We start from the raw sequence: 12,263 nt of genomic DNA, 5'->3' as shown, positions 1-12,263 counted from the left end.
CTGAAGGTCAAACTATGGAAAGCCTTGATATTCATCTTGAATTCGTATACTAGCGCAACTTTGGTGCACTAGTTGTACATTTTGGTGGTACTTGTAGGTTACTATTGCAAAACGCAGAGCTACTAGTTGGGCCTGGCTATGTTACTAGTGCAGTACGGTAGTTTACTAGTAATGTTTAATTGTGTACTAGTCGGCCAAAAGAGGCACTCAAAAATAAAGCATTACGAGTAAGACCAGGCGTGGGAAAACTACGGCCCGGGGGCCACATGCGGCCCGTTAAACGTTTTAATCCGGCCCGCCGAACTTGAAAAAAATGAAATGAATAAACCTTGTGAATGTTTTCTTTTCTAAATACTGTGGTTTTTCAAAGACATATATGTTGTTGTAATGCTTTTGTTCACTTTCTTTTCAAATTAAATATTTTTTTTTCTCAGATGAAGTGAGGTTACCAAAACAATCCATCCATCTCCTCTTGGTCCGGCCCCTCTGTCAAATTTTAGAACCCATTGTGGCCCGCCAATCAAAAAGTTTGCCCACCCTTGAGTAAGACAGTCATTTAAAAAATTGCAAAACCTGTCGGAAATCATCTACAAAGTAAAATGAAGTCACTTTTTTCCCTATCCTCTAATTAGAAATAACAGCACATGCAAAGGCACGTGTGGTGCCTCGACATACAAATGACTCAACTCGAAACTAAATTTACTTGCGTCTTAAATTGTTAGAGGCTGGTGTGGCGTGCGCTTCTTGCAGTTTGCAAATTTGTTGACTTATTTTCATGCGAGTTACGTAAATAAAGTTAATGTGTTTTTGGAATGTTCATAGTGTACTGAAGAAGTTTGATTCATTATTTATTTTTGGGGGCGGAATTTTAGTCTGCCAAACAACTGAAAATGGCCTCTGGATAAAAAAAAAAAAAACTTAATTTTTTTTTTTTTAACTCGCTATGCCACGCCCCTTAAAGGCACATGTCGACAGGTGAAAACGATGTTGCGTGTAATTTTCTGCTTTTTTTCCTTTACATTCATATTATTTTTTAGATTTATATTTTACAATGCAGTGCTCTTTTTTTTTTAAATGAACAAAACAATTTTGGCTGCTATTTCAATTCATTTCAATCAGGTACAAAACATTCAATGGCGACTTTCTTTTGCGGCAGATTTGTCGAGTAAATTGGATTGAACTCATTTTCTTAGTTGTACCATTTTTGGGACATTGGACTTTCGGCGGCTCCACGAGCCACCCCTTGTTCATTGTTCTGTCTGTAAACAGGCCTGCAGGAAAACTGCGGCGCCAGAATGTGGTTGGAGTTACAGTGGCGTGCCCTGTATCAGTGATTTATTTGGTTTGTTTGTTTAATCCCAAATTGAAGAGGATTGTTAATGATTTGACATGGCTGTTTCCAGGATACAAAGTCCACATCAATCCATGCTGAAAAAAAAAAGTCCTTCCAAGACAGAAATAGTTTCACAGCTCGTTTTTTTTTTTTTTTTTGTAACTCTGGGAAAGAGAAATAAATAAAACTGCCAAAAAATAATCACAACCAAGAGAGGAATGTGCTGTGGATGAGACTTTTTGTGTGAGTGTCTGAATCTTCACGTGAAAAGATCTTGCAGCTGCATTTCAAAACGCTGGTACTTGCCCCTGCTTGCACACACCCACACGTGTAATGTGCGCCCTTGTCCTGACAAGACCCCTCCTTGTTGTTTCGCAAGCCTTACAATGCAGAGGCATGTTGCCGTGGACACTGTGGTAGCTAAATTTTCATTGATTTGTTTTGTTTTTTTGGCCAAGGAGGAGTCAGACATATTACAACATCAGAGTAAATGCAATCAACTTGGAGCTGGGAAGCTAAACTTTTGAGGGATGGAGTCTTTGGGTTGAACAAAGTCTGGCCCGGGGGCCATTTTTGTATTTTTTTTGGAGGGGCCTCTGAGATATTGTGAAGATTTTATTTTTTATGAGACTTTTTAGTTGAAATGTTACGACTATATGTCATTCATAAAAGAATAGGCTGTGAACAGCAAAAATCGCTGTGCAATTGATGTCCATCATGAACAAGAATCGCAGTTCGTCAGGTAAAGTTTGAAATTTGAATAGCAAAACTCAGAATCGATCACCAAGACGTCCCAAAAATGCTTTAAATATTAATTGTATTATATGAAATTTTATAATCTCAGTAATTTGCATCCATCCATCATCGGAGCCGCTTCTGGAGACTATGCCAGCTACCTATGGGCAGTTGGCGAGGTACACCCTGAATTGAGTTTTGATTCAGTAGATCTTTAAAAAAAAAATCACTTGGGTTGGGGTTTTTTGAAATACAAAACATCCCATCCAGAATTACTACATTTAGAATAACACGTTGTATATTAAAACAGGGGATTGTCTAAAAAAAGAAAAGCAATAGTTCATTCGTCATATTTTTGTATTATATTTATTTTGTTTAGTAAAACCTTTGCTTCAAGTCCCTGGAATTCACCTGCAAAAAAAAAAAAATCGCTCCACAAAATGAGAAAGTTGCTCCTCAAATGATGCAATCGATCAGCAAAATTGCTCGGCAAAGAAATACTTTTTTCCATTTAATTATTTTAAGTACTGATAACTGTATTTAAAATAATGCCCCCCCCCCCAAAAAAAAACACAAGTTATCTGTGCTACACGTGAGCATTAACAATGCGCCTTACAATAAATGTTCCGTCAAAGTAAGTGTTATTCAACATTTTACATTTCCGGGCCGACAGTCATTAATGTGCTTGGGACCAGCTGAGTTCCAGTAAACCAGGAGTGGGAGACGAGAAAGTGGGAGGAAACCAGAAATGAGGGGAGCAACAGCGAACGGGGACGGGAGGGGTTTAACACGCGTGACCGGAAGTGCGCCTTCTTCTTCTTTTTCTTTTTCTTCTTCTCCGTATTCGTCATCTTGTTGTCTGCCAACATGTCCGCCTCCAACGAAGACACGTTTGCCGAAGAAGCAGACGGCATGGAGGAGCAAGAACAGAACGAAGCCGCCAGCGACGACGACGACGAGGGAGTTGACATGGAGGAGGGAGAAGGGGAGGACGGAGACGGCGACAAGAAAGTTTACGTGCCCGGACTCGAGCCGCTTAAGCCGGGAGAGGTGCTGCAGATGGACCAGTCTGCCTACCGCATGTACCACGAGTGTCAAACAGGCGAGTGGGAGACAAGAAAACGTCAGGAGAATGTATTACTTTTGTGTGTGCAAAATAACGTGTCAATGTTCTTAAGCATTCACACACGATGAACCCTAAATCTATACCTATATCTTTGCTGCTGTAACACCTCAAATTTCCCCATTGTGGGACTAATAAAGGACATCTTATCTCATCTTATCTTATCTTAAATGCACTTTATTTTTCTCAACAACCAAGATGAACCACGTATTCTTCCAAGGGTGTCCACGATGCCTTTCAGTGACTCTTCCAGTCTCTTTGTTGCAACCTGCTGCTGATGACACCTGTGAGTGGTGTCTTTTGTTAAAATGTAAACAGCATGATAAAGAGGGCTGTTTTTATGCTTATTGTAATTGAATCAGGAAGTCCGGTTTATGGAACAAAACCCTGTTGTGATTGTTCAACGAATTCTGGTCAAAATATTCCGCTCAGGTGGCACGATGGACGACGGGTTAGCATGATGGCCTCACAGTGCAGAGGTGGTAGGGTTAGATTCCGGCTCCGGCCTTCCTGTGTGGAGTTTGCATGTTTCTCCCCCGTGCCTGTGTGGGTTTTCTCCGGGTACTCTGTTTCCTCCCACATTCCAAAACTATGCATGTTAGGTTAATTGAACACTCTAAAATTTCCCATTAAAACAAAAATACCGCTAAATCGAGATGGTTTCCAAATTTAACAGATCTTTCTATCGTTCTCGTGTTTTTCAGTAGTAATGAAAACCGCACTGTATGGTATGTTTTGCAACCCCCAAATTTCCAATGTTCGCATTTTGCGTGATGAAATTCAAACCAACTTTAAACTCTTCAGCTCATTTATGACTTAAACATATTTCTCACATTTGCAATTTTTCTGAAATACAAATTTGCACAAAAAAATCGCAAGCATATTTATCTCTTTTGTACTGAATTACACTGTTCCAACTGAAGCTCATTCCTGATATTTGCCCTCCCTTTTTCTCATTTGATTTGCTCTTTTGCAATGTGTTCTTAAATTCTCCCGTTACATTTTGTACTTTCCGTTCCACATGATTACGTATGGTCAGCTGCTGGAATCTAGTACTCTTTGTCAATGTCAGCTGTTCAGCATTTACACGCAATTTCTACAGAAATGTCATTCTCAAATTTTTCATCCAACACGTGCAGGCGCGCCGTGTTTGAGCTTCGACGTCTTGATGGACAACGAAGGAGATGGCAGGAAAGAGTTCCCTCTGTCAATGTTGCTGTGTGCCGGCACACAGGCTGACACAGCCATGGCCAACAGGTTGGTGTTGACTCATGAACACAACTCAAACATGCCTGAAAAAAAACGATAGGTAGTTGAACTCAAGCTCCCCCTGGTGGTACGAGAAAGAATCGCTACCTAGATTCAGTTCAGTTGTGTTTAACTCAAGTTAAAAAAAAATACTAGAACTGTTTGTTGTTAAAATATTATTCACATGCTTTTTTTTCTATTTAACTTTTGAGTGCGGTACATTTCAATGAAATAAGTATTTAAGTACAGGTCGTTTTTTTAGGTGGCAGGGGTGGCCATTTCTGGCGCGAGGCTGGCAATCATACATGTTTTAGATGTTTCCCTCCTCTAACCTGCGAAGTCTGATATCGATCCTGATCATTCGAATCAGGTGTGTTGGTGGAGGGGAAACATCTAACATAGTTTAGGGGTCCTCGAGGACCGAAGTTGCCCCCCCCCCCGCCCTTGCACTCGATAAATGTCAATTCATTCTGCTCTCCATATTTCATCCCGAAGCAATAACATCTAGGCTAACTCATGAAGTCGTTTGCTTTATTCGCGCAAGTTTTACTTTTCACAGCCGGCAAGAGTTGGCAAGGCAGCAGAAGCACAGATGGAAACAATAACTAATTTTAATGATGGCTTCATTCCACGAGCTGTCCGAGTAAATCATGTCAGCGAGGGAGCCCCTGGGCTCTCGTTTCTTGTTCTTGTCATCTGTCTTTTGCGCTTTCCTGCTCAAAGAGCATCTGCAACAGCAGAAAGAAAAGGCGGTGAAAAAAAAAATGTTAGGCCATGTCTTTGACTTTCCTTGCAGACTGCTGGTCATACGCATGCACAATCTTCACGGAACAGAGAAAGAAAAAGAGGAAGAGGAGGAAAGCAGCGATGAAGATAGTGACGAGGAGGAAGAGGATCAAAGTAAAAAGCCACAGCTGGAACTGGCCATGATGCCTCATTTCGGAGGCATTAACAGAGTTCGAGTGTGTTGACTTTTTATGCAAACTTTAATATTTCCTGGGCCAGGAAATTGTAATTATTAATTATTTTTTTTTATTATTGTTATTAATTTTCAGGTGACCCGGCGTGAAGACCAGGCACTGGCGGCCGTATGGTCCGAGAAGGGACAGGTGGAAATATTTGATCTCCAGCCTCAGCTGGTGGCCGTCCACAGTTCTGCAGCCATGGCGACGTTCATGCAGCAGCAGAAGGAAGTGCCGGCGCTCTTCAGCTTCTCAGGTCACATGACCGAGGGCTTTGCCATTGACTGGTCGCCCGTTGTTCCTGGTAGGTGGAGTTTCTATTTGTGACGGAAAGTTTTCAGTCCGCTGCTGACACTGGCATCTTGAATTCCGAATGCCCCCATTCAGAAAAATGTTGTCATTTTTAAATTCATCTAATTTCCGTAAAACTGTTGAAACTTTCTCACCATCGAAATGTGTGTTGTTATACATAGTAGGAAGCAGTTAAATATAAGTTATGCAATACTTAAATTCTATCAATATTTGCAAATATTAACATTTTCAAATAGCCACTTCACCGGAGAGGCCGTTGGCTATTCATGTGGTTCTTGGAGGCTAGCTACCGTTAGTGACCGCTGCGCTCGTGTTTTTTGCACCATAGTGCTATTTTTCTCTTATAAAAAAAAAAACTTTCACATTTTTCGGGGGGCTGCAACTTGCATTTCAACTCAGTTCTGTGATGTTCAGTATGCGAGTCAGTGTGAGCATGCTGCGCTTGTACTCACAGGTCGTCTGGTCAGTGGCGACTGCAAGAAGAACATCCACGTGTGGGAGCCACGGGAGGGCGGAGCCTCTTGGCGGGTCGACCAGCGGCCTTTCAGCTCTCACAGCAAGTCCGTCGAGGACCTGCAGTGGTCGCCGACTGAAGCTACGGTACTTTTTTTTTTTTTTATATATTCTGAGAGATGGGCAACTTCAATTTTTTTTCTGTAAACAGAATAGCCAACTAACAGGAAATTCTTTTTCAACATTTATCCGCTATCCAGCTAGTATTTGTTTGCTCCTCACTTGTAAGAAGATTTGGCACACTAGTAAAATGACAAACAGACCTGAATTCATTCTTGTCGTCCGTTCCAGGTTTTTGCGTCATGCTCAGTAGATCAGTCCATCCGTGTTTGGGATATCAGAGCCCCGCCAAACTCTATGCTGTCAGCCAACCAAGCCCACGAGTCAGACATCAACGTCATCAGCTGGAACCGAACGGAACCGTTCCTCATCTCAGGGGGGGACGACGGGCTTCTCAAAGTGTGGGACCTGCGGCAGTTCAAGGTAACACTTTGGCTGCGAGGCTTCGTCATCGTCTGTTTTGGCCATCGTGACGGACAGCTCTATTAGTAACCGTGAGTCACGACAAAACAGTGAAGCGTTACCACGGCAACCATGTTGAGGGCTTAAAAGTATGATGTCATCTGGTGACTGGGCTTTTTTTCTTGAACACACATTGATAAGATAAGTGTGTTATCACAAGGATTTTTTTTTTTTTTCGCCTGTCACGGCTACATTAAGGTATTTTTACATCAACATGAATTTATTATGGAAAAATGTGGACTCTTCCAGCGATTTTCATTCACGGTTATGGTGAGAATCTACAGTTTACCACATAAAAAAATATTTGGTTAACCGTTATTGTGGGGATGAGTTAGAAAAATAAACTGTTAGATTATATCCATAACGAAAATCCTAATAAAAAAAATCTAACTTGATCTAATCTATAATATAATAAAAATATCTCACCTCCAAATTACTTGATCAAATATTTGAGCAAATTCATTCTTATGCAGTGTTTGGAGCTGTGGTTTAAAAGCGAAATTTAATCCAGATCTGATCCAGATTTCCTCATTTGACATGAAAAATCCCATTTGACGCTGAAACAAAATTAGCTGTGTGTAAAATCAGACGGTAGTGTCAAACAATGTTTATGTGTCTTCTGATTCAAATTGCGCATTTGCCAGAATGTAATAAAGAAAATTCCATTTCACATTAAATGTATGAACTGAATTTCGTTGCAAAATGGAAGTTGGTGCGTCAAACCAGACTTAATACAGATCCGATTCAGCGGCCAATTAATATAAAATCCTAGTCAATGTAAATGTGAGTAAGAAAAAAATTGAATATTCTTTTAAAATGGGACATAATCCCGATCTGATCTGGATGTAGAAGTTTGTAACAATGTAAACCAAACACATTTAACGTCAATATGATTGCCAATCAGATCAGGTTGTGCTGTCTTTTTAGACAGATGTGAATTATTCTATGATGAGAATTAAATATGTATTCATTCTTTTTTTATACTTATTATTTAGGAATGTTAGTTATTATTCCAGAATCCATTTGCCCATCTAACCTAATCTCCTCGGTGGGTGTTTCTATTCAGAGCGGGCGGCCCGTGGCCAACTTCAAGCAGCACTGCGCCCCCATCACCTCGGTGGAGTGGAACCCGGCGGACTCGAGCGTATTCGCCGCGTCCGGGGCGGACGACGTGGTCAGCCAGTGGGATCTGTCGGTGGAGTCGTGCGACGCCGGCGCCAGGGCGGAGGGGATGAAGGACCTGCCCCCGCAGCTGCTCTTCCTGCACCAGGGCCAGTCGGAGATCAAGGAGATCCACTGGCACCCGCAGATTCCCGGAGTCATGATCTCCACGGCGCTGTCGGGATTCAACGTGTTCAGGACGATATCCGTGTAGTGTGTGTGTGAGTGTGTGTGTGTGTGTGTGTGTTACGAATTCTGAATTGGATAAATGAGCAGAATTGCCCTGGGGGAACATCAGAGGACAAATACTTGCATCCTTCACCATCCCATGAGACGAGCACTGTCCTAGCTCATCTTTCCAAATAAACTGATGAAGCCGGCTCACATGAGAGGTGAAACATCGAAGAAAACAGTCCAGTTGCGATTTGCTTTAATGATGGATATTTAGTCGGTCACTTTTCTGTCACCCAAAAGCATCCAGCCTTCTGATTACGAAATGCTCTATCGTGAAATTATTTTTTTGGGGAGCGGGGGGTGGACGGATACATGCAAATGTAGTTGCCCTGTATCAGTTTTTCTACTATGTACTATTCTGTTCTTAAAATAAAATATGAAATAGAAAGTCCAAATTCAATCAAGTAATCATTTAGTGGTATTGTTTTACTTTGAATAATCCAAATCATCTTATTTCAACTTCTCAACAGGGAATTATTCTCTCGTCCTTAATAAAAGCAGACTTGTGATCTTTTGTGTTTATTCTAAGGAAGACATTTGCCAACATTTTACTTTGAAACTAGTAACTTGCGGTGTCGAAAAGGTGTGATTAATTGTTCTGACTTGTTTTTTTTAATCGCTTAATACCTACTAATAATCGGTTAATAAATAATCAGTGGGAAAAAATGCTTCTGTGATCCACACTTAAATGCAAACAATTTTAAACGAATAATTGATTGAAAAAAAATATTAGCCTTAATATAAAGCAATTCTTCTGAATGGAGGAGACACAAAAAAATAGAATGAAAATCATGCACTTATTTAAAATCCCAAATAGTTTTGTTTTATTGTTCCACTGTAAACCACAAGACATTAAATGCCAGCAAGCTCAATGGAGAAACACTTTGGTCTCTTCATTTTACAGCATGATGATGTGGAAATTAAAAAAAAAGTAATATTTGATTGTCTCAGCATTTGTCTCATTTTCCAGCCCTGCAGCCCAAAGAGGAAAAAGCTTTGGTAGTGTATGAAAACATGCGTGAACACAAAAAAAACAAAAAACAACTGTACTCTGTAATTAGATCTAATAAGATCTGATCCAGAGAAACTCACATTGTCAAGACATGGAATGTTACACGTTCACAAACTCTGCTCCGGCGACATTCTGAAAGAACGACAGACATGGAGACATAAACATGCAAAAGTAGACAACAACAAAATACTACAATAATATTTGCTCAATTTAAGGCACGTAAAAAACACAGATGGCACATTTGGTAAAAGAAGAATTACGTTGAGATTAAAAGGCCTCCAGGTGAATGGGGAGAAAAAAAAAGTGCTACAACTTTTTCTCTGTAGAAAAACAAATGCTGCTTGTAATAAAAAAAAAAGGGTCCTTGGCATATCTGTTACCCTTGTAGATAAAACTGTCTTTTTCCAGCAGAGCAACATCGTCTTCACAATGAACAGCTTTCAGGAAACAACAAAAATCAAGTTTGAATCCATCCGTTTGTCCCTCTGTGATGTGAATTAAGACATACACTACTCACGAAAAGTTGAGGGACATTTTGACTTTCAAGTGAAACTTTGCCGGTGGACCTAAAATGCTCCAGAACCAAATCTGGTCCTCGAGAGCCCCTACCAGCTTGTTTTACTTGTTTCCATCCATCCAAATGCTCAAGAGCAAACTTTGCAGAAGCTTGATAATGATCGTGATCATTTGAATCAGGTGTGTTGGACGAGGGAATCGTGTAAAAACAGGCTGGATAGGGGCTCTCGAGGACCGGACTTGGGCACCCCTGCTTTAGAACCTTTCCAGCTGAATTGAATTTAACCTTTTAACTTGACGATGCACATTTTTTAATATTTTGCTCCTTTTAGACCATCTCACAGCTGTGTAAAAATTCTCGTGCATTCTAGGTTCATCCTGAAATTCCACCCTCTCGGTACGTGGTGACTAATACACACTTGGTAGCCAACGGACCTATAGTCCAATCTCATCATCAAATTCGTCTTCAAAGGTATAGCCCCGCCCTACTTCCTCTTCCTCTGAGTCAGTTTCCGAGTGGCTGCTGCCGACCCTCCTCCGGTCCAGCGCGCTCACCCCTTCGTAGTCGGAGCTATGAGACGAAGCCGGGCTGGGGGGCAGATCTTTGTGAGCAGCGAACTCCGTTTCAACCCTCTCTCCCCTCGTCGGACTCGCCGTCAGGTCTTCCTCCGGGAAGTCGAACCCATGACCGTCTTCCTCCTCGGAGGGCTGGCGGATGATCTCTTCCCGCTTGTCGCTGAATCTCACCTTTGGTCGCAGCCCTTTTGGTTTGATCCCCTCTGGTATTCTGCCGTCGCCCATCTGGTTCTCATCAAGGTTTTTCCCGTTAACCTCATTGTGCCTGTTTACAACGGACATCTCCTTTATTTCCACTGGGGACGTAATGCTTTTGGGACTGAAGACGTCCTCTTCGTTGGAGTCCAGTCCCAATCCATCCATCACCCCTAGTACGTCCCCCAGCATGGAAGGGCCCAAATCCAGATCCAAATCCAGGGTGAATGACGACGCCGACTCTGAGTACTCAACCTCATCATTTTGGAGGCTCCCCATAGGCTCTTGACGCACATCATTGTGGTTCAGAGATGCCGGGTACTCCACCGACGAAGACCCCGGACTCCCCAGATCGGAGCTGGGTGGACTTGGACCCAGCGTGGATAGAAAGGAGGTGTCCCCAAAGGCGTCGCCGCCTCTGCCAATGTGCATGGTGTGGCGGAAGTCACCCAGAGGGGCTGAGATCATGGTGGGATCCAAGCGGGACGCCCGGGTTGATTTGTGGAACGGCATGACTGCCTAAAAGATGACACAAATCACTTGAGGCAACAAAAAGCGAATATACACGGTACAGGAAGAAAATAACCTTGATTAGAAAGCAAACAGTGTTGTGCAATAGAGTGATCATTTTGCCACTAAGACGAAGGCCATGCTCAGGCTTGCACTTAAACACACTCAGCGCATATTTTTGTCTGCCCTAAGGGAATCCATGTGGATGAAAACAAGACTACAGTGCTTTTACAGTCAAATCACCAAATATACAAGCTTTTGCGTGGTGCTACATCACCCTCACACAAAAGCAAAGACCACTTTAAAAGTCAAATAAATTGCGAATTTTGAGATGTGTGCAAAAAAATCCAATCCTTAAGGGTTAATATCTTAATAGAAACTATAGAAGTTTATAACACAAGTCCAACAGGTTTTAGTAGATTTTTAGTTAGATAGATAGATGGTAATTGAATATTAACTTCGTCAAACACAAGTAAATAATTTACCTTTGCTTATCTTAAAAAGGGCAAGGTGGCATTACAGGCGTTAACCCGTCCAATATTTTCCAACTTAAATTAGAGTTTTTAAAAGTCTTCAATATCGCAGCTGTATTAACTTTAAGCTAGCAACGCTACTCGCCAAATCAAAATGCTAATCGCGCGCCACACACAACAACACGTGAAGTTTTGACCGTAAAATTACTTACTTATAAAATGGTTTATAGTCTGCTGTTTGCGTCACCCTCTCTCGTCCGTACATCCGACTTTCTTTTACATCTGGATATTTTTTTCCCCTCTCGACTTTCGAGTGTCTTTTTCCCTTCGTTCTTCTTTTCCCTCGCCGTCGTTTTTTTTCTTCTTCCAAAGGGATGGGCGCTAGCCGAGGAAGTGACGCGACGTGGGGAGTTGGGACGCAACTTTTACCCCCCAAAACTTTCGCAGCTACCGATTAAACGACGTTTTACTTGAACCCCACGCTGTTCGGGTTTAATCGTTGATAAAGCAGGTTTGTATTTGTGCAGAACCGTGTCATATTTTTTTACTTGTATTGTGTCCATTTTTTATTATTATCCTTATCCAAGTGATTCTAGCGGCATTGATTCTAGTGAGTAGTGAGCTATCGATTTATTTTCCACATTGGATAATAATAGCCATGAATTCATGACGTTGCCCTAACAGTGAGTATTTGGGGGGATTTTTCACATCTTTTCTTCTGTGGCTTTTGTGCTCTGGAATGAGAAAGGGGCTTGGTCTTGAAAGCATCGATGGTTTATGTGGTTTTGACTCAAAATAAACTGAAAGTCACCACATTCCAAAAAAGAAATCAGTGCAC

General features: G+C 41.6%; 2 protein-coding genes across 2 annotated transcripts; one reads left to right on the top strand and one right to left on the bottom strand.

Moving 5' to 3' along the window:
• Positions 1-2,887: 2,887 nt before the first annotated feature.
• Positions 2,888-8,140, top strand: grwd1 (glutamate-rich WD repeat containing 1). The gene is made up of 7 exons (XM_088307310.1): positions 2,888-3,170; positions 4,331-4,448; positions 5,236-5,401; positions 5,495-5,705; positions 6,168-6,313; positions 6,518-6,709; positions 7,815-8,140. Exons 1-7 carry the CDS (start codon positions 2,936-2,938, stop codon positions 8,121-8,123), a joined length of 1,377 nt encoding a protein of 458 aa, XP_088163436.1. The 5' UTR covers positions 2,888-2,935; the 3' UTR covers positions 8,124-8,140.
• An 800-nt stretch (positions 8,141-8,940) lies between these two features.
• cdc42ep5 (CDC42 effector protein (Rho GTPase binding) 5) lies at positions 8,941-11,811 on the bottom strand. The gene is made up of 2 exons (XM_088307311.1): positions 11,638-11,811; positions 8,941-10,961 (listed from the first exon to the last, which is right to left on the bottom strand). Exon 2 carries the CDS (start codon positions 10,953-10,955, stop codon positions 10,107-10,109), a length of 849 nt encoding a protein of 282 aa, XP_088163437.1. The 5' UTR covers positions 10,956-10,961; positions 11,638-11,811; the 3' UTR covers positions 8,941-10,106.
• Between the last annotated feature and the right edge of the window lie 452 nt (positions 11,812-12,263).

Source organism: Idiotropiscis lumnitzeri, chromosome 10, assembly GCF_059441095.1.
Source record: "Idiotropiscis lumnitzeri isolate Australia: NSW breed Sydney's pygmy pipehorse chromosome 10, RoL_Ilum_1.0, whole genome shotgun sequence".
Lineage (NCBI taxonomy): Eukaryota > Metazoa > Chordata > Actinopteri > Syngnathiformes > Syngnathidae > Idiotropiscis > Idiotropiscis lumnitzeri.
This window is presented reverse-complemented; position numbering and strand designations above follow the sequence as displayed.